Raw genomic sequence first — 23004 nt, 5'->3', positions numbered from 1 at the left:
GCCACAGGATGTTCATGTCAGCAAACACTGTGCTGGGATCACACAGGCATACCACTGTGCTCAGCTTTCTTCTATGGTATGCTGTCATGTTTATATGGTGAGCACTTACTGATTGAGCTAGCTCATTAGCATTTAAATATATTTTAGCATGGTATTTTTTCAATTTATGCTGGGTTTGTCAGGACATAACCCCATTATCAGTTGAGGAGCATCTATGTCTCTACATAGAAATGCCCAGTATCATTGGTTGTTTGAGTTGAGAGAAGACATCTGTGATGATCTGTACATCCTAATTACTGTATCACTGACAAAGCAATACATTAAAAGCTTCAGATGGTGCAACAATAATGTTGAGAAAGGGGAAAGGGCAGCTCTCCAAACACAGAGAGAAATGAACTGGAGAAGTGCGAGCTTTTCCCTTTCATTACCCCTACTGCTATATTTTTTTTTATAAAGTGGAATACTTCTGTTTTTTTTTCCAAACTCTCCTTTTTCTCTGCACTCCTAACCCGTGTGCATCAGTAAATATGGAGAGTAAAGCATATTGTTTGGTATCAGAGGCCAAGAGAGGCCAGGAGCAGAAGTGATGTTCTCTGGGAGAATGACATTGTTCATGGTTGGGCACGGGGTACAGGGGAGAGCATTAGAAGACCAGGGTTCTAGGCTGCCATCTGCTACTAAGTAGATATGTGGTTCAGGAGAAGGGGTTGTCTTTTCTTTAATGGTGATGTCCTTATCTGCAATCTGTACAGCAAAAGAACTGGTCTCAAATAAAGAATGAAAATAGTCTAATACAAAATATGCACTTTGAAAACATGGTGGCAGATGCCATTAATCCAAAGGAATAAAGAACTTGTGAGGTCAAGACCAGGCTGAGCAACAGAATATGACTAGCATCTCAAGAAATCAAAACAAATATGCAAAATTGAACACGTTGAGAGCTTCTGGTGGCGGTTTTGAATATTCAGCCTTGATAGTGTCAGTGCCTCCTTCAGATGATCCAGTGGGAGGTAAAGTGACTGTGGACTGCTGTATTGGCCAGAGTAATGTGTTTACATTCCAAAAAGGAACCCTATGTGAGGCTCAGCGCCGTGGCCTGGCCTGGTCGGTCATGGGTCATCAGCACTTATAAAACTTACACTGTTTTACATTACACCATTTGGTTTAAAAGCTATGGCTCTGTTCTGATTGCTGTCTCTGTCTTGTCAATCTGACTCACTGTCAACACTGAAGAAATTGCTTGCTCCTCGCTGAAAGTCATTGCCAGGGTGGTCTGGCTCTGCTGCTCAAACATATCCCACTCCATCTGTTCCTCCCTGAAACAGAAGGTTGGCTGCCCAGCTTCAGATCCAGGCAATGCAACAGAGCAAGCAGAATTGACACAACTTCCAAGCTGGAGGTTTCCTGAGCTCCTCTCTGACGATGCTTCATTGGATCTCAGTAGGCTCTAAGTGGATGAGAAGTCAGGAGTCATTGCTCATGCTTTGCCCTACTCCACAACTCCAGCTTCTCTGACCCACCTATCCATCATGCATCTTCTCTGTGGAGAAAGGGAGGGCCAGCAAGTGGATGAGTAGCATACGCGTGCATGTGCAGATGAACATGTTCATGCAGACACGTGATGGCAAGAGGAGAGTGTGATGTGTCTTTATTGCTCCCTGTCTTTTTCCCTTGAGACAGAACCCGAAGCTTACCTTTTCAGTTTCACCTAGCTTGGCTGGCTAACAAGCTCAAGCTCCTGGCCCACTTGTTTCAGCCCCCTAACATTGAAGTTATAGGCAAATGCAGACCATACTCTGTGCTGGTAAGGGGAATTTAAACTCAAGTCCTTACATTTGCAGAGAAAGTGTTCTACCCACTGAGTCACTGCCCCAGTCCTACAACTTGCATTTTCTCTGTTCTTGACTTAGCCGTGTTATTTGAAAGGGGAATATTGATAACATTAAAGAGGTCAGAAGTTATTTCACCAGTATCCCCACATAACTTGGCTTCTGTGCCCCAATAACTGCATTGGTCAAAGGTAACTCCAGTCACATCCTGTGATTATTTCATTGTATCATTTAAATAGCACATCCCATCCACAGATTCATTTGCAAAGGCTGTAAGCGCCTTGGTCTTTACTGGACACTTTATTTTTATTCATGTGGCCCCAGGATATAGCACACAGTGGTACAAAGTAGGTTCTTTCTCTCTCTCTCTCTCTCTCTCTCTCTCTCTCTCTCTCTCTCTCTCTCTCTCTCTCTCACACACACACACACACACACACACACACAAATAACTTCTAGGACTTGAGTAAAAAATGGTCTTCGCAAAAACTGTTCATTTGTAGATCTAAAATGGAAATATTATCACCTATGTCTCCATTTCTTCATTTATAGAACAGCAGTAATAATAATAGTGTCCACTTTGTGAGCTTTGTGTGGGTGAAGATTAATGATGAAAAATGTACCACATGAAACAGACAGGCTGGCCCATAAGTGTACCAGTGACACATGCAGAGTATTAATATTTGCTATAAGGCAAACTTGACACAGCTTGACTTTTGCATTTTATGTTTCTTCAGAGACTAGAAAAGCTAACTTCTTTTCAGAGATACACTTTCTTGTAGCTTATATCTGGCCTCAAAATTAGCCAGAGAAACTAAAAACTACTCTGTAGCTATGTATCTTACGGTCATTAGATGAAATAATGCCAGAAAGCCCAGCAGAATGGTGCCTTCCATGCTGGCTGTTGCTACCAACACACACCCTGCAACCGAGGAAGTGCAAGGACAACACAGCAGGAAGTATATAGAACACCTTTCTCTGAACTACAGAGCAAAATGCCTAAACTTTGATAGACAGTATTCTACAAGGTGTGAAGAAGGCCCCGAAGTGTCTTATCACAACCATGGAATGCCAGCACTGCTCCTGAGGACAAAGATAGCCTCCGGCAGAGAAAATATGCAGTGACAGAACAAGAAAAAAAAATTCCACCTCTCAAAAAAGAAAAAAAAAAGGCGGAGGGCGGGAGGAGATAAGTGAAAGACTATTATACAAAGGAACGTGGTTCACACAACCATCAAGAAGGAACCTGAAAATGTTCTAATTTAAAGAGAAGTTAAGAGGGAGTGGTTTCATCTGTAAGACGTGTGTATGGCAAGTTAAAAGACATTTGTTTCAGAATGCAAAAGCTTAGGAAGGATCCAAACATAGTCACTGTGACAGAAGATCATAGCCATGTACTTGAGCATGCATTTCTTCGGGCCTCCTACTATGAATAGCCTGGGTATAGTATTCAGCAGGCATCCTCTACATCAGCTTCACACACATTGTACCAGCTACTCCTTAGGTGATACAAAGAGAGTCCTCAGTTAAGAGGTAAAAGAGTGGGAGCCTTCAAAGTCCAAGGAAACCAACAATGTTCCTTTGGATTTGCATCAGTAAATCACAAATATCCATGATTATACACGAGGGTCTAATGAATAGAAATTGCACTATGGATTCATCAGGGTGGCAGGTATGAATAAAGGAATCCAGACAGAGTCTATCATTTTTGCACGTCTGGAGTTAAAGCAACTCTCCAGTGCAACATTGTGAACTGAGAGTGTACAGTAACAGTGGAGTGGGACTAATTTCAAAGCCTTCAACTGTTTGGAAATGTGTACATCAATTCCATGCCTCTATAATTTATACAGCATTTTGACTGAGATGCTTGGCAATAAATAACTGAAATGAATTCTAACTGTTCAGAGAGTCCATCTCATATCTTTGCCACCACCTTTTATATTTTCGTGGATGGGCTACCTTTACATGTAAACCTGAAATGGTATTCAGGAGGTGAAAAAGAAAAGGACTGCAGAGCCAGTTGACGTTTCACCTTGGGAACTGAATAGCAGAGTATTCAAAGCACAGTATTTAGTATCTGGTATTGAATACATTAAGTATATGACCATTACAAATCCACCTTCCATTTCAAAGCTTTGTGCTTGTTGTGACATATCTGATAATGCAATTAAAGCTTCTGCTGTGATGCCGGTATCTTTCATCTTCTAGATGCAGGCAAACATAAAGCCTCAGACCATTGGGAAGGAGAGCCCATAAGAAAAGCTCAATTGTTCACAAAACAGGTGCAGCTACTTGGCAAGGGAACTGCCTAACTGAAGGCATCATATCTCCCAGGGGACAAACCACTTCAAAATGCCATGTTCTGCAGAGAGATTAACCAAAGCTGTCCTCTGGAACCATCTTAAAGATATGAATATCCAACCAATACAAGTTCTGACTATACAAAAAAGACAGAGGAAATTGTGCATGCTAGTTATTGTGAAAAGAATAAATGTATCATGTAATCAGTGATACACTTAAAATGTCAATGTATTTGAACCAGGAAATTTATGAAATGGCTTTCCAGATTCTTCTAAATCAACTCCAAATCTCAAAACACAGATCTCCATGCATAGGGCAAACTATGCATGCTGCTTATTCAGTCTTTGAACATCTTAGAACAAAGCTTGCATGGTTTTTCTAGACATACGTCATTATCCTTCATATTTGCAAAATTATCTTCTGGTGTTTCTTCCCCCTCCTTCTTCCTTATACCAGTGTCACCTACATAGATATTGTCCTACTTATTCTTACTGTCAGGAGCACACAAAATATTCCACACACCTTCGTTGAATGGCTATGAATAAATGACAAAATGAGGACACACGGTTTTGTGGTAACTATGTGAGATGCACAACAGCACTTTGCACTTACTTCCCACTCTTAGATGTGCTCCGGGTCTTTGTAGATGATGGAGAGTTGAAGTTTGAAGAACCCCATCTATCCTTACTATACCCACCGAACAAAAATATATAGAAACAACATAGAGACAAAAAGCAATTAGTCATTTCATTTAACGATTTTCAAGACCTCTCTCTCCATCCCTCCTCCCAGCATGTTTTTATCCAGCGATGTCCTTCAATGTCAAAGACAGTGGGAAACATTAGTCAAGGCCAAATAAACCTGTCCTTAGAGATTCAAAATTTAGCCTGTTAGGTTCCATTAATGGTAGCACCATAGTCCAAGCCCAAAGGAGATATCTAGTGAAAAAAAAGGTATAAAATACTTAGTCCAAAGAGAGTATTTTCTCCTCAACAAAACAAAAGATCCTTTCATTCCCAGGCACTGGGGTGTCTGCACCTCAATTTCAGTTATGAAGGTGCTGTCTTTCAGTGGGGGATATGGGTGCCAGGTAACTCCCAAATTTCTTTGGGAGATACTATCATCAGGTGAATTAATATTTTTCACTCATAATGCTGCATGGGAAGGCCACGAATTCAGATATTCATTCAGGAGAAGCACCACTTGCTTCGTGAGTAATTGAATTTAAATTTCCACCTTCAATAACTCCACAGCTTATGTCAAACCTTGGAAACAATTACTAAATAAATCACAAGGAAGGTCTGCTTAATCTCATCGGGTTAATAAATGAAGGCAAATTAATCACCTCCAGGTAAACAAAGAGGCATAATTGATTGCAGTCTTTTTGATTACTTTATTCTATTTCCTTTATCAAACTATTTTACCATTATCTTCAATTCAGCTGCTATGCCTTGAAATTAATACTTTACTTCATCTTCAGACTTCCATGGAATCCAATTCAAAGCTTTTCTCTCCACTTGATGTGTGGAATTCTTTACTCCAATTTCATCATATATTTTTATTACTAAAATCTCCCTCAGCGTAACCTCTTAGAAACTGCGAAGGTAAAACATGCCTATCTTGATGGTCAAGGTATATAACAGGACCTTCTTTTTTATTTTTACATTTCTTTACTTATTTTATTGTGTGTGTACACTCAAGTGTGTATGCACATGTGCCACAGCATGTATACATAGATCATAGGACAATTTGTATAAGTTAGTTCTTTCTTTCTACTATATGGGACCCAGGGGACAGACTCATGTCATTAGGCATGGCAGCAATTGCTCTGAGCCATCTCAGCAGCACAGGACCTTCCTTTGTAATTTAAAATCTATTATTTTTATTATTATTATTATTATCATTATTATTATTATTAGCATGTTGTGTGTGTGTGTGTGTGTGTGTGTGTGTGTGTGTGTGTGTGTGTGTGCGCTGTTGTATGTCATGGTGTGCATGTGGAAGTCAGAAAACAACTTTCGGTCATTTTTCCTTCAGCCAAAGATTCCAGGATCAAACTGTGGTTGTTGGGCTTACTCAGCAAGTGTTTTTAACCTGCTAAGCCACCTCACTTAAAGGCCCAACCCCTCCTACTGGTAGAGAAGCAGAGTGTCTAAGAGAAGAATGTCAAAGAACTTTCTAGATTATTATGAATTTGTTAAGTCATTTGAAAGTAAGTATCTCTGTGTAGCAGCATCTATGTGAATGCTGGGAGGGTGTCATAAATGACATTCACTGGCTTCAAATGGGCACCATGAAATAATGAGGGGCTCTTGGTGATTGCGAAGGTAATAAAGATATATAGGCACAAACACTAATCTGGAGGAGTCGATATTAGCAAAAGCTCCAACTGTTTGGATTGAGTGTCCACAAGGGCCCCAAATCAGCCCTTTAAGGTGAGAGCCATGCAGGTGGGCTCCGATCTGCTGTTTGTTGTGAAGCTTTGTAGTTAAGGGCTGAGATTCTAACCAGTCAAGTGTTGGAGACACCACTTAAGTGTGCTGCTCAGCGACTCGCCAGCTGGGGCTATGTTCTAATGGGGACTGAGGAGCACGCAGGGTGCTATCCATACTCATACACTATAATGGATACCTGTCACTCTCCCTGTCCAGAACCAAAGTCAGAAATTGACTGCCACAATCCAAATCTGGACAAAAAGATTCTGGGCCAGATAGATAAATTAAAGGGATGTATGAAAATGATCTAAGGTCCCTATTACTTTGTATCATAATGAACATCAGGAGGAAGGAAAGAGGGAAGGAGGGAGGGAGGGAAGGAGAGAAAGAGAATGAAAGGAAAAAAGGAAGGAAGGAAAGAAAGAAAGAAAGAAAGAAAGAAAGAAAGAAAGAAAGAAGTTAGTTTTTCTTCAGAAGCATCAAAATGATTGCTTTCAAAAACTGGGTGCAGTCTGCTGCATAAGATGCAGAAGCTTCCTATTAGAGAATCCAAGTAGAGGCTGGAGCTATATAGCTCAGTTGATGGAATACTTGTCTAGCATATATGAATCCCTTGGTTGGATCCCCAGTACCATAGCAGGAACCCTATGTGCAGGTGTATGCCTGTAATTCCAGCACTAGGGAGACAGAAGAGGGAGGATCAAAAGTCCAGGGCCATCCTCAGCTGCAAATCAAGCGTGAGGCCAGGATGGGTTACAAGGGGCCCTGACCTGAAGGGAAAATACAGACAAGTAGGTCTCAGGCACCTCCCTTCTACATTCCTGGGCACTGGGCTTCTTCCAAACCTTCACTCACACAGTAGGCAGCGGGAAATTTGCCTGGAAGCACTCCCAAACCAGAGAGCTTTTAAATCATCCTGGGCACACTACAAGCTCAGATTGTGTGCTCATCTAAGTTTAGGCATCTGTGTACTTTTGAATAAAACAATACCCATTCTCACTACTAAAGTCCCACCTCTTGGCTGTGAGAAAGGAGGTCTTTTTAATTTTACATTACAATTCCTCCGCAAGGGAGAGTGAGGCAGGACATAGGTGAAGATGGTAGCCTGCAATGGCAGCCTGTGTGTTATCTGCTTCTCTGGAGGTGGGTTATCCTGGAAACGATGCCCCCAGACTTACTGCAGAATCCCAGAAGTGCAAAATGGAGGGGAATGGAAACAAAAAAAAATTTCAGGAATACATCACACTGGGAAGGTATCACACCGTGGTTAGAGGTGAAAGTACTCAAATGTCTCCAAATGTGTGTTCTGGGCAAATAGCTGATGAGGTCCCAGCGGGAAACATATCAGAAAAGGGGGAGTGGACAAGAGGAACTTCTGGCAGGCTTAGATCCTAGAAGGGCAATTTTGTAGCTTATATTACAGATAGTTGTAAAAAAAAAAAAGGTGTGTGGGGAGGTCTGCCAAATATTGGCAAAAGGAAGCCATCCTTCTCCTCTCTGAGATCTAGGCTGGGTAAATAAACTTGGGCAAGTTGTTGTAAATCTCAAACCTTGAGACATGAGGAATGAAAGTAGCAATTCTGAGGGCTTGGAATTTCCCCCAAAGTGTCTCATAAGAGATAACAAGAAAATGCCGCTGCAGCAGACTACTGGGAGCTTCAGAGATCTGGAAAGACACAGGTCAAAGGCCCAAAGATTAAGATGCTGCCAAGAAACATCCAGCACATCCCCCAGGGACTTACAGGAATGTCTGCTTGCTTCCCAGCTATATGGATGATGATTTGTGGCGTATGAGAATGGGGAGGGGACAGCGTGGCGTTTGACCTAGTTCCTGACCTATGCATCGAAAACAGGCAGGCTCAGTTGTCACTCTTTTGATCCATCCGTTTCTACACCACTTGTCAGGCCTCTTCACTTTCATCTCTTTAAACTGTAATCTTGAGAGCTGTGGTTGAGATCCCGGAAGGTCGGGGTCCAGCCTTCTTGAGCCGCACCTGACTCTCATAGCCCTCTTCTGAGATAAGATTCTGGCTGTCCTCAGGGCCCCATCAAAGGCTTGTGAAACTGATTCCAGGTGAGTTTCCGATAAGAAAAGTTAATGCATGCCAGCCCTCCTCCAACTGCCTGGTGGGATGTCCTCACTAACTATTAATAGCAAGAAGGTCTTTTTCCTAAAGGCTTCATACAAGCACTAAAGGCTGGAAGGGTGCAAAAGAAAATCCTGCAGTGTTGTGCACATTTAATATAAGTAAAAAATAAAACCATGATGGATCTAAATCTGCACATTCTCAAAGGGTTCCTGGTGGAGCAATTTGATATCCAATGTCAGAAACCAAAATGGCAACCAGACCCATTTCTACTGTTTTGTTTGTTTGTTCTGTCTTCCCAGAAAAGTAATTGTGAACAAAGAACTCGGTGACTAAAAAGACACTTCATTCATTTCTTTTATTGCCATTTAGGATTGATGCTAGACCTCCCCATATGTGCAAGTATGACTCTCTAGTAATCTAAACCTCCCCAGGGATTTAACCCATTTTCTTGGTGGACAGCATGCAGAAATCTGTATTGCTCACAGGCTATCACAAGCTCTTTTTGAAAACAATAAATCTCAGGTCTAAGAAAAACTGCTTCTGCAGTTACTGAAATTGTAAAAATTAATTTCCAGTGTCCTGCAAACCTGAAATTGTATTTCAGGAGCCAGGCATGGCTTATTATAGGCTACTGTCACTGTATTATATTTTTGACACTGGGCATATGCTTCCATATTGCTTCTATTTCATTGCTCTAACTTTTAAGTCAGTCAGTGCTTGTTATGGCTTAAGCAGCATTTGTCTTTGGGGAAAGCCATGCTGAGGGGCGGTCTCCAAATTAATGATATTGGTGGGTGTGAGGCATTTAACAGAAACATTTGGGTCATGGGGCCAGAGGCTTCATGTACTACAAGAGCACGTTGCTGTCAAGGGAGTCAGCCAAGCACTCTGCACAATACTTCAGCACAGGCCTGCACGCGACTCTCCCATGGCCTTCCATCACCTGCCACGCTCTGGTACAGCATGAGGACTTCAGATATGACTGAATGACTGCTCATAATTACCTCTCTGAGAAAACTCCAGCACAAGTAGATCTTGTTGTCATTTTGGTTTCAGACAAAGGATATCAAATTGTTCCATCTTGATCTTTGGGGCCTTAAGAACCCGGCTTCCCCCAGAACTAATCCACGCTCATGGATTTGGTTAGCACAAGAGAAAACAGGCAAAGCAAGCACATAAAAAATTCTTGAACAAATGAAGAATGCACTGCATTTGGGCTCCGAGGAAAGGACTATCATCGATAACCAAAATGTCTAATGTGTTAGGGGAAAAAGTGGTTACAAACACATCACATGTTTTTCCATGCCTGAAGAATGGTCCAGGAGAGTGGGAATCTAGTTACTGATGGTTACATGCTCTATACATAATCATTATGTACATTGCAAAGACAGGTGAGTTTTGAAAAAAAAAAAAACTCAAGCAAACATGCTTGGATGGTAGGACAGTACTTTTTAATAAAAGTCATATATCTGTTGCACCAATATATATCTTTTAATGATTTCCAATGCATGTTCTTGTAAGTGATAATAGAGATGTAGCTCAAGCTACTATGGAGGGCTTGTTCCATGTCTCTCTGGGGGAAAGTGGTAGCTATTCTGTGCTCTTAGCAACAATTCTAGGATCTAGAAAGCTCCTAAGATTGGGAAATGCACTTAAAACACAGCCACTATCAATGATACAAACTCCCCCAGTGTGTTTTCCAAACAGATGTTTGAGTCCCCTCAACAACCCATCTGCCAAATGAACTCCTTGGAGTTTCAATCCCAGCTGCCTCCTGGTGAGGGCCTGCCTTTCTCTTCTCTGAGACGCCTATGCTTTTGAAGTAGTCTGCCCTTGTCCTCTTACTGAGTAAGAAAGCTCTTCAAATATTGATCCCTTTAATTAAAGCTGATGAAGTGTCTGGATTTCATTTTCCTGCCTTGTTTATGTCCTGCTCCCCAACTTTTTTCATTTTCATTCCTTTTACCTGAAGTGTCTGAATTAGAGCCCACAGTCCTTTTAGTCTCTTACACTCATGATCATCAAGGAGAGAAAGTTCAGTTCGCTAAGATGCACTTTTGTTTTGCTTCTCTCCCTGATTTCCCTTGGCTTAACCATGGCTAGCAACTGAAGCTCTTCAGAGAAGACAAAGGTTCATCTTTATTGCCCAGTATAAGTATAGTCTCTCACAAAAACAAAAACAAAAACGAACAAAAAACCCCAAAACAAAACCCTAAGCTCAAAGCACTAGCTCAGGAATCTGGAATTCTAATCCTGACTGTCAGTGAGGCATCCAACTACATGATTTTATTAATAAATTAATTCATTCACTTTACATCCTGATAGTAGCCCTTCCCTCCTCTCCTCCCAGTCTCAACCTTCGTCCCTCTCCTCCACCCCCCTATTTTTTGGAAAGGGGGAGCCTCCTACCAACCCTCCCCAGCTGCTCATGTCACATCAGGACTGTGCATGTCTTCTTCCACAGTGGCCAGGCAAGGCAGCCCTGCCAGGGGGAAGGGATCAAAAAAGCAGGCAACAAAGTCCAGATCAGAGGCAGCCCCCACTCCCCTTACTAGATGGACCCACATGGAGCCTGAGATTCCCATTGGGTATAACTGTGTAGAGGGCCTAGGTCTAGTCCATGCTTGGTTCTCAGTTGGTGCTTCAGACTCAGCAAGCCCCTCTGGGTCTCGATTAGTTGGCTCTGTTGGTCTTCCTGTAAAGCTCCTGTCACCTCCAGGTCTTTTGCTCCTTTCCCTTACTTTTCCATAAGGCTCCCCAGCATTGCTCAATGTTTGGCTGTGAGTCCCAGCATCTGTATTGATCTGCTGCTGGGTTGGATGGAGCCTTTCAAAGGACAACTCTGATAGACCCTTGTCTGCAAGCATAGGAGAGTATCATAAAAGTGGCAGGGGTTGGCTCTCTCTCATGGAGTGCACCTTGGGTTGGGCCAGGCATTGGTTGGACATTCCCTCACTCTCAGCTCTATCTTTATCTCTGCACATCTTATAGGCAGGGTAATTTTTGGGTCAAAGTTTCTGTGGGTGGGTTGGTGTTCCCCTCCCTCCACTAGGAGTCCTGTCTAGCTAGAGGATGTCCTCTTTGGTCTCCATGGCCTCTGCCACTATGAGTCTCAGCTAGAGCCACCCCCATATCCTCCTCTATTGCTGGTGGAAGTGCAAACTTGTACAACCACTTTGTAAATCAATATGGCTCTTTCTCAAAAAAATGCACTAGTTCTACCTCAAGACCCTATAGGCTCAATTTTCTTAACAATTATATTTTATTACAAACTTAATCGAGAGTACCTCACTTATAACCCAATTAACCTAAACAGTAGGAAAAGATTAAAGAATACAGTAATGAAACCATAAGAATATCAGTTCCTAGGAATGATTCTCCTGATGTAGTCAGCAGGATTCTTCTGCTGGAACCTGGAGCAACCAGAACCCGGAACCTCAGCAGGAGCCTGGAGCCCTGAAGCCTTCGCTCAAGCAGTTCTCTCTAGGAGCGTCTCGAAGTGGAGTGATGAACAGCTAAAATTATCCCAAGTCTCCAAAGGCCTACCTCCTGTTTTTAGCTCACGTTTATACCTCCTCTCAGAATTTGTTCAAGTATGTTTTTCAGCTGGCTAACAACCAATCTCCCCCACATGATGGTTCAAATTCTAAAGGAATAAACATCACCTGCTCTCTCACAACTCCTTTTCTCATCCCCCACTTGTGATCTAAACAAAAACAGGTTTATTTCTCCTTCAAGACTCAGCTACATTACTCCTGGGATTATACCCAAAAGATGCTCTACTATACAACAAGGACCTTTGCTCAAGTATGTTCATAGTAGCTTTATTCATAACATCTAGAATCTGGAAACAACCTGGATATCCCTCAGTTGAAGAATGGATAAAGGAACCGTGGTATGTTTACACAATGGAATACTATTCAGCTATTGAAGACAAGGAAATCTTGAAATTTGCAGGCAAATGGATGGAACTAGAAATGATCATCCTGAGTGAGATAACCCATACCCAAAAAGACACACATGGTAGGTACTTACTTATAAGTGGATTTTAGCCATAAACATATTACACTGCACAGACCTAAAGAAGGTAAGTAACATAGAGGACCCAAGGGAGGATACCGAAATATCACTCAGAAGGGGAAATAGAATAAACATAGATAGTGGTTGAAGAGACGGAACAAGGTAGGAGAGGAAGCACAGAGCGAAATGAAAGTGGAGATCAGACCTGGGGAGAGGAGAGGCAGAAGGACAGAGAGCCTGCAGAGAGAACTGCAACCCTAAGTGGGGGCATCTCTGTGACAAGCTGGAGACCTAAGACAGAGTAGGCTTCTGGGGCAACTAACTTCTTGCAGTCTTAGGATTGTCATGTATAAGGCAGGATATTAAAGCAGTCAGGAAAACCATTCACAGATGCTCACAGCTGCTCTGTAGTTGCACAGCTTCCACAAAAGCCAGCCTAGCCACGTATATCATCTTGCCCTCTCCCTTTCCATTAACTCCGTATTTGAACAGTTCACCATAGGGCACCCAGGGCTGCATCAATGAGCTTATTGACTATTGTTGCTGGTTTGCCCTCCTTACCTATTGGCACATGCTGGGTTTTGTTTTGTTGGTGGTTTTATTTATTCACTTATTTATTGGCGAAGGCAGTGGTAATCACATCCCTTCATGTCTCACTGGGATCAGGGGAATATATAAGCCAGATTTTAATTTATATTATGGTCTCATTTAATTATTTAAAATACCAATCATTTATGGAGTTTTGAAAGAGTAGGTACCTTGCTTTCAGAGTACCCAAGGCCAGTGAGATTTACTTAACAGTTATATGTGCTATTGTGCTATTACTGTATTCACATCAAGTTCTCATGTTCCTCCATCACATGGGAAGTTAAACAAAAATCATAGTTCTGGGATTAGATAGCTTTGGGTAATTGAGACCTGAAATGTGAAAGGTGCTTGGACTGGCATGGTCATTAGAGAGGCGGAGAGAAAGAAACCGTGCCCAGAATAGAAAAAGATAACACAACGGAACGTGGAGACTGACTACATTGGAGGAATGAGGACAAACGCCAAGTAACAGCTGCAGAGAACGTTCAGAAGCTCCATTACTGGCAAACAAAGTTGCTCTACCAGTTAAAGGGATTGATTGGGAGGAAGTATAGGTTATAGAAGATGATGAAGGATTTGGCTTGGCACATATTTAGCTGGCTTATGGAAGGACAGTTTCTGGAAGGCATTTAGAGGGATGGCAGTGGGATTCCAGCAGAAATGCAGAGTAAGGAGCTACTTGGAGCTCCAAAGGTGTGCCCTAAGCCACAAGATCAGCAGTGAGACCTGCTGGAAAGTGGACTTTATCACTAAAAAGCAGGTATTTCTGGTGACATCCTTTGCTGGAATGTTTAGTTCTTCCTTGGTTTAATGGGTATTGCAAGGGCTTTGCAAAGATCTGTACACCAGAGATCCAAGTAAAAGAAGTCAAGCCAGTTGATTTAGGCTAAGGCAAATGAAGGAAGGTGCAAGCCTTGATATTTGTCCTCCCCAGCTGCTTTCTTCTTTCCATCTCCCTTGCTAGCCTGTCCCCATCCCATAGTTCAGATAGATTGCTTACAGTCAACAAAGTAAGCTAGGTACAGAGAGTGGGTAGAAATCATGACTTTGTCAAACCTTAATAGAAACCCACTGCAAAGTCCTTCCGACGCTGCTGCCACCTTGGCATAGGAAGGACACTGGCCTATGAATGGAATTAATCATTAAACCCAAGTGTCATTTACAGCTCGAATCTTTTTTCTTTGCCCACTCATCCCAAGGACTAACCAAATATAAGGGGCTAAACGATGATCTACTCTAACTTTTCTCTGTGGTTCTATTCCCCTATTCTACATTGTTTCCCTATTTTGGCTTATTAACCTCACCTTAAGTTACCACGCTGGATGGCAGAAGGATACCATCCTTCAATAATAAAACCACAGTTAGAGATGGGGACAAGCTGTCTGGGAGCAAATCAAGGAGCCGAGAATTCACAATCCTAACATGTTCTCAGCAAATGCTAATGTTGTCTGTCCATGATCTGCATTTGGAGAACCACTGTTGCACAAGACAACTACGCCAGTAAATCAGGAGAGCAATCAGCTATATTCACCATCCCTGATTTCCAAACAATACAATTAGAGCTCATTACATGAAGGGCAGGAGAGTGGAAGACATAAAGGGCTTCCGACAGGCATCTCTGGAGCAACTCCTCTTTCCCGAGGAAGCGGCAATTACAGCAAACACCACAGAGTGGAGCTCAATAGCAGGTGAAACAAAAATTGGATCTGACAAGCATTAATTGAGCCTGCAGTCCTATTTACTGAAAACGATCTGGCATAATTAAAAATTCACAACTAGAGTCTTGTTTGTGAATGTTATATATTAGGGAGTTCCCAGAGTAAGCCAGAGTCTCGGTAAACATTTAAGGAACAACTGCAGAAGCCAAATAGTACAACAGGAATTAACACATGAAGAAAAAAAAGGGTCTGTGTATTTACTTGACAGATTTTTTATTTTATATAGCAGAATAAGATGAACCAAAAGCCTTTGTGTGGAGGGAAAATGCTCCTCTACTGGTTATCACTGATTGTTTTTACTTTCTGATAAATATGTCTTTACAATATTTTTAAGAATTGTGTTCATAGAAGCTCATAATATTTAGTACACAGGAAGTTACTGACATGCACACCTGATGAACTGTCAGCTAGCATGCATTTGTTCAAATGAACTGTCTGACTGAAACACATTACTTTAGAAGCTTGCAAATACACTTGTGTGGCCTTTTTTATTGTTCAAATGACTTATGTCAGACCACGCAGCATGCTTAAAAGGGTGATTTTTCAGTACCATTTTCTGAGTCCTGGTGCACACATATATAAAATTCAAATACAGTAAAAATCAGAGTATGCTAGCAACTTTGGAGTACTTGCTGAACTAACTGGAGGCAACCCTGTGTTTGTGGGGAAATTTGGGGCACTGGAATCAGGCAGAACTTGGGACACAGTGTATTTTGTACTCTCGGGAGTATTTGAATGAATAGCATCAACAAGACATATTTGTTTATAGATGAGACTTCTGATTTTGAAAATGGGGAGTCAGGGGGCTGGAGAGATGGCTCAGCAGTTAAAAGCACTGGCTGCTCTTTCAGAGGTCCTGAGTTCAATTCCCAGCACCCACATAGTGGCTCACAACCATCTGTAATAAGACCTTATGTCCTCTTCTGGCCTGCAGGCATACATGCAGGTGGAAATATATATATATATATATATATATGATAAATAAATAGATCTTTAAAAAATAAAAATAATAAAATGAGTCTCTTTTAAAAAAGAAAAGAAAAAAAAGAAAATGGGGAGTCAGACACTAATTTATTTTAGCTAATGCTGGCATTACAAGCCAATCTTTGAAGTACAGTATCTACTTCCTGCCATCTTAAGTGATTATCTTAGAGGCCAAATAAATGCATCCAAGTCTAAAAAGAACATCTGGAACCTTAGAAATAAAATGGAATAGGCACTTCAGGCTGAAAATATTTTCTGGGTATTAAAAAAGAAAGTTCCTGTAAATCGTGCTCCCAATTTAATAGCTTTTTTTTTTTTTTTGCCTTGTTACAGTTGGGAATAGCATTATTGTAGTATACATGCGCATATACAATTTAAAAAAAACCTACCAAGTCATGAAAGTAACACACATGTTGTTTTCTGTCATTTCACAACTTATATAATTCATAACAATAGATGTCTCTTCGTGCACAGCCAATCTACTCCAAACCAAGATATTTCTTTAGCTGAGCCAAAGAGTAAGACTGTTGACTACAATCTCCCCTCGGACAAGGAAAATGCTCATAGAACTAGGAAACTTGGAAGAATCTTTACAGATAGGAAAAGTAAAGCCCAGAGAGGAGATGGGATGTATCCATGAGAAGTATCCAAGCATAAAGCATGAACTTAATGATGGCACTTGGCTGGCACAATAGAAATGGGGCCATCATCTCCAGGGAGTGCAAAGCAAGGCAAGGTGGCTTGGAACCAAAGATGATGGAACACAAATTAACCATAGCTCCATCTGCCAAGATAAGAAGGGTGGCTTTCTGGTGGGGAATGGGACTACAGACATGGACGGAAACACTATATCCAGTTTTGTTGAATCTTGCATGCCCATGGGACCATTGAGCGAAATGTTGATTTGGCAATTGGATATATAGATAACAGAATTTTGCAAGACCTAGAAATCTCAGCAGGAGGCTGGACTTCACATATCTGGGAACGTGCAACAGTTCAAACCCAGAGAGTATAAGAGACTACACAGAGGGAGTATATAGTGTGCATAGAGTGAGGGAAGAATAGCCAAGGAAGATGATTAAGGACAGGCCAGGGATCTCGAGAGTGTGTGCTTATGAAAGCCAAAGAAGAAACTGAACCAGAGAGCAAGATTATTGCAACCATAAGAGACTCGTTCACTGATTATGAGACTGTGTTATGTCCAAGGACTTCAACTGCTGCATGTTGCTTTCTCCTGGTTGACTTGTCTGATCAACTGTGGTATTTCATTAGTCACTCTATCCTTTATCACACCAGGAGCGTTTGATAGTGATGAACTCTTCTTGATCACATGCAACCTGTTCTCACCAATTCCTGGCAAGGATGATCTGAAGTACAGTGAAGGAAGAATATTGTACAGCAACCAAATCCATAATTATAGGTTTTAGATGTGCTTTTTTTTTTTTAGTCCGGCCTTATTTATTACAACAAAGGTTGATAAAACAACAACAAAAAAAGTCATTGAATAAACTAGAGGTACTAAGGCTTATGCAAATATAGGTATGACTTTTAAAACTAGCCTTTATTATTGATTTCTTTGTTATATGCAAAATAACCTTACAGCCCTCTTCTTGGCCTCACAACTTTAAAACTCTGGTAAACCCAGAATTCAGAACCACCTGATGCCAACGTTCACTTATCTTATCACTTGGAAAGGCCTGGAGATCTCTTTGTAATGCTGTTTCTGAGCTTTGAAAAATAACATTTCTAAGTGGGTGTGTCAGTGCATGCCTGTAAGCCCTGGGTTGCAGAAGCAAGCAGATCTCTGTAAGTTCGAGGCCAGTGCAGCCTACAAAGCAAGTTCAGGACAGTCAAGACTACATAAGAAAAATCCTGTATGGAAAAACCAAAAGCCATCGCATGAGAGAGAGGAGGGGAGGGAGAGAGAGAGAGAGAGAGAGAGAGAGAGAGAGAGAGAGAGAGAGAGAGAGAGAGAGAGACAGAGACAGACAGAGACAGAGACAGAGACAGAGACAGAGAGACAGAGAGAGAGACAGAGACAGAGAGAGACAGAGAGAGACAGAGAGACAGAGACAGACAGAGAGACAGAGACAGAGAGACAGAGACAGAGAAAGAGAGACAGAGACAGAGAGAGAATAGCATTTCTATGTTTCTCACAGTTACTAGACAAACAACATTTAGGGGGGTTCAAGACAGGATTTTTCTGTCCTGGACTGTCCTGGACTCATTTTGTAGACCAGGCTGGCCTCAAACTCACAGAGATTTGCCTGCCTCTGCCTTCCTGAAAGCTGGGGTTAAAGTTGTGCACCACTATGCCCAGCTGACAATGAACTTCCTATTTACATAATACTTTAAAACTCAACAAACCAAGTCTCTATTAGTTGATAGCAAGCACCTCAATCACAGTGCTCATGGTCAGTGGGAATACTTTTTTAATTTTAATTTTAATAATTTATTCAGATTACAACTCATTTGTTATCCCATCACTTGTATCCTCCCATTCCTCCCTCCCTCCCGCTTTCACCCTATACCCCTCCCCTAGGTCTAAGACCAAGGGGGACCTCCTTCCCCACTATATGGTCATAGGCTGTCAAGTCTCATCTTGGTAGCCTGCTTATTCTTTCTCTGAGTGCCACCAGGCCTTCCCACCAAGGGGAAGTAGTCAAATAGGGGGCACCAAAGTTCATGTCAGAATCAGTCCCCGCTCTCCACATAACTGTGGAGAATGTCCTGTCCATTGGGTAGATCAGAGTAGGGGTCTGATGTTTTACTACTTGTATTGTCCTTGGTTAGTGCACTTCTTAGTGGGAGTGGCAGAGCAGAGAGGTAAGACACGAAAGGCAGAGGGCAGCTTTCTACTGAAAAAAGCCTACAAAGCAAAAGGAAGGAAAGAACAACAATAAAAAGGCCCTTCCGGATAATGTCCTCATGGCTAGCTCAAGGCTACTGGCAGATGCTAATATGGGAAAGGCAATCCCTCTTCCTGGCATTCTTCAAGATCAGGGAAATGGCTGTATTCACTGTCACTGAGATTATCCAAGAAAGAAATGCCGTAAATGTTAAGCCATCTCTGGAATCCCCCTCAACAAAAGAACACAAGCTTGAACACTTCAGATAAGCTTGCAAGAATTCTATATGTGAGATAGATAACTTAAGCTGTGAAGAATGCAGCCTTCACTGGGACTCAAGAATCTCAGTCAATCATCAGGTTCTGGAGACAGAACAGAGAATTCTAGCTAGAAAAAGCAGTGTTGGCTTTAAAGGGAGACAAGATGGTATTGAATTCAGTGAAACCCAGGCTTGGGAGTAGAGATATCCAACTAGCTGCTTGAAATGAATGTAAACAATTTTCTGTGGCCTGGGGACAAGCAAACTGAGCTTTTACAATCTATTGCACAGATAGGGAGATAGCTCAGTGGGTTAAGGCATTAATTCCCAAAGCTGACACAACCCAGGAGCCATGTGGTACAAAAGAGAGAATTGACTCCTGAAAGATGTCCTCTGAACTCCATATGTGTTCTCTGTCGTGCATATACATGTACAGATAGATAGATAGATAGATAGATAGATAGATAGATAGATAGATAGATAACTGACTCAATTAGTAAAAAATGTTTATGGGTCAGAGATGTCACAGTGTAGAACAATTGTCTAGTACTCACAACTCCCCATCAGTACCTATCTTAGTATTCTTGTACTTATGTATTCTATGGCCTCTTCTAATTCCAATTAGTTTTCTTTCCATTTCCATGCTTTATTAAGTTGTCCTTTGTATATTCAGTTTATCTGTGGCTTGTAGGAGCCCAATTTAGTATTAATATTCTAGAGACACCAAGGGGAAATAAAACCTAGAAAGCTTTGTTGCTACATCTTTTGTAAAACTTTTCCCGTTAGAAGCTGTTGCTCCATTCATCCTTGATAGGACCTGGTAGAAGTTTGATGTCAATTAAGAGGATGTTTCCTTTACTGCATGCTTGCCAAGATGTCAAAACTCCAGTCAGACTTAGTGAAGACATTTTATTCCATCACACGTAATTCTACATTAAGGTTATCAATGGTCTATGGAAGACCACATACTACAGGGTACATATGGCTTACAGACATGGGTCTTAACCCATCTGATGAAATTCAGATGCTTTGTTTCTTGAGAAAATATGGCTTCTGGAATCAGAGCCCATTTCTAATTTTGTGTAGTAATGACAACAGTGATACAGGTCAGCAATGCAGGAAAATTCTGGTTTAAATAGGAATTTTTTTCTTGACAATTTTATATAACCAGCTTCAGAAATAAGCAAATGCTGAGTGATGCATGCTGCTCCATGCTGCCTCCACTTTGATTGATATCTAGGGAGAACATTACTGTAGTGTCACAGGATTGGCTAACAGAAACAGTTTATTACAAGAACAATAGACCCAAACTAGTAGCATGGGGCAAGGAAAACACAAGCTTGTGTGATATCGTTCCAGACTAGAGCAGAGCAGTAATTTGTCATTTCTAACATAGTACTTATCTCTAAATTGATGGACTTTTCTCTAAAGTACCATTATAAGATGGGGAAAACAAAATCAACAAAAAGACTTTAAAAGTGAGAAAGCCTCATCCACAAAACTTCGGGCTGCTTGGATTACTGAAATGGAGTGTTGACATTAGCTTTGAGTTTTCTGGCAACCAGAGGTATAATGGAAACATAATGAATGGCTAATGGCACTGTCAGCTAGTGATAAAAAAAAAAAGAACAATGCTATTTTGTCAGGAGAATCAAACTTACATGTGTGCGTGCATGCACACCCGTCTAAGTAACACTTATTTTACAGGAGATACTGAAAGATAATGTCTTCCCCCTCTCTCTACTTACCCATCTATATCTGTCTGTCTGTCTGTCTGTCTGTCTGTCTATCATCTATCTATCTATGTATTTATTATCTACACAGACACTTTTTAAAAAGTAAAGTTTATTGGGTCTAATTTCCATTCTGGAAACTAGCTACTGGGAATATGACATTAAAAAAAAAGATGGCAGTGACAATTAAGCTTAATTAATGTGAGAGGCACACCCTTTTTGATCACCTAATCATATTCTAGTGAAGACAGTGAAAAACTCTAGACTCTTTGAAGAAGCATAAATTGGAACTTAAACAATCTGCACATTGGACAGCAGTAAGGATTGTGTCTATTTGGTTATTTGGTATTGGTGGGTTTGAGGCATTCCTTACTAGGCTCAACTGCCTTGATCCTACCCCTACACCCACGTCTGTATCTTCTGTGTCCATCTGGTAGGGGGTCAGGGAGACTCAGTTGAAAGCTACAGAGAAACACACTTGATTTTCTTTTTGGTCCTCTTTCTAACTCTGCTCCAGGCTTCTGGGATATTACTTTCCTATCCAATGATAGCACCCATTCTCTTTTTTATCATCATCTGCTCCCATTATCTCTAATTCTCCATCTATGCCTCCTATCAATTCTCCAAAAAAAAACAAACAAAAACAACAAAAAAAAACTATCCCTCAGGGCAAGGTAGTGGCTCAGTACCTGAACTACAAATCCAACAATTTGATTGACTTTGCAGTCTCAGAGCCCATTTATCTCTTTCTCATCCATAGGTGACCAAGGAAGAGTCTAAGGAAAGATAGCTTTCTCTGGAAGCATACTTACCTCTAATCAAAGAGGACACGTTAAAGGCCTCCAGAGCAAACAAAGAGGCTCCCTCTTCTAGACGTTAACAAATTAAAACCTGCATTAATTAATTCTTGAGACCTTTAATTGCTCCTGGATTAAATATTCTGGGACTATTTTTCATTCCTGCCCTATTTGTCACAAGTTCAATAATACGCTTAGGGAATTCTGGCATCATGTATTTGGCTCTGCCTGTCTATGGAGTCAAAAGGAGTAACTCATTAGTAAGTACGAAGATTAATTAGACTTGGTTAAATTTATACTTGTGAAACATGCTAGCTTCATTCCAGATCTTTGGAAGGAGATCAAGCTCAGAGTTGCTTGGCAAATGAGGAGTCTATATAGGCAATGTGATAATGTCTTGAAACAGATCTTCAGCAACTCACTAGAACTTACAATATATCCAATGCAAGCTGTTCCTCTCAAAGGTGTCACCTAAAAAGGCAGTGTGAAGAGTCCAGGAGTACTGATGGTATCCACATTTCCAGGGCTCTTCCCTGGTAACTGTCTTTTGGGGGAAGTTATGAGACATATGAGAAGAACCATTCATGACTATGTAGTGACATTTCATTTTTAGCCTCAACCACACGACCCAGCATGATCACCCAATTACAACATCATAATTATTTTCTGATGAAATCTGACTTATTCCAAAACTCCAATCTGCCTTCAAAAGACCTCTCAAAATTGTGCAGAGACATGACAACATGCTGTAACTGTCAAATATACTACCAATGGAGAAATATAGAAAGATCAGACATTTTGAAAAAGTAGCACTTTTTTTTCATCTATCATTTCTGCCGTGTCTAAAATTAAATCTGTTGGATTCTTTTGTTCACTATAGTACTTTGATATCATTGCACCTTGGCTAGAAATTAATCCTAATTTCTGTATTCCAGGTTAACTTTTTTTTTTTTGCATTTTCTTACTTAGGTAGACATGAAAGAACCAGGTACAAGTTGAATCCCTGCATATGATTTTTCTAACAGAAATGGTTCTGCTGACAGGTGAGGAAATGGATTCATAAGTCACTACCTTCAAAGATCCATTAAGTATAGTGCTACTTAATAGAACATTAACTATCCTAACCAGTGTTGAACAACAACTAGGGAAATGCAGAAGTTTAAAAACTAATACAGAACCTTGCGAGACTGAATGCAAATGTAAATCACTACCCTCACTAATTAAAACTTTGGCCCTTTGATTGTTCCTGGATTAAGTCCACAGAGGTGATTTTTCATCCCTTCCTGGCTTGACACAAGACCAATAATTCACTCTTGCACTCTGACGTCACTTGCTTGGCTCTGCTTGGCCACACAGTCAAAAGAGATATCTCATTAGGCAGTGAGTGATATTAATTAGACTTCG

The 23004-nt window shown here is 41.1% G+C and overlaps 1 protein-coding gene across 5 annotated transcripts in view; it reads right to left on the bottom strand.

Annotated features, from left to right (window-relative positions):
* HS6ST2 (heparan sulfate 6-O-sulfotransferase 2) overlaps positions 1–23004 on the bottom strand; it is a 285853-nt gene that overhangs the window by 34688 nt on the left and 228161 nt on the right. For 3 of the 5 annotated variants that reach the window (XM_084790101.1, XM_084790102.1, XM_084790105.1), the window contains one exon: positions 4740–4814. The exons of the other annotated variants lie outside the window; for them this stretch is intronic. In XM_084790101.1, coding sequence (XP_084646227.1) covers positions 4740–4814 — 75 coding nt within the window. The remainder of the gene's footprint in view (positions 1–4739; positions 4815–23004) is intronic. 5 annotated transcript variants of the gene reach the window in all.

The sequence above is a fragment of the Acomys minous genome (genome assembly GCF_964271855.1).
Source record: "Acomys minous genome assembly, chromosome: 7".
NCBI lineage: Eukaryota > Metazoa > Chordata > Mammalia > Rodentia > Muridae > Acomys > Acomys minous.
The sequence above is the reverse complement of the archived record's forward strand: the minus strand, read 5'-3'. Positions and strand labels throughout refer to the sequence as shown.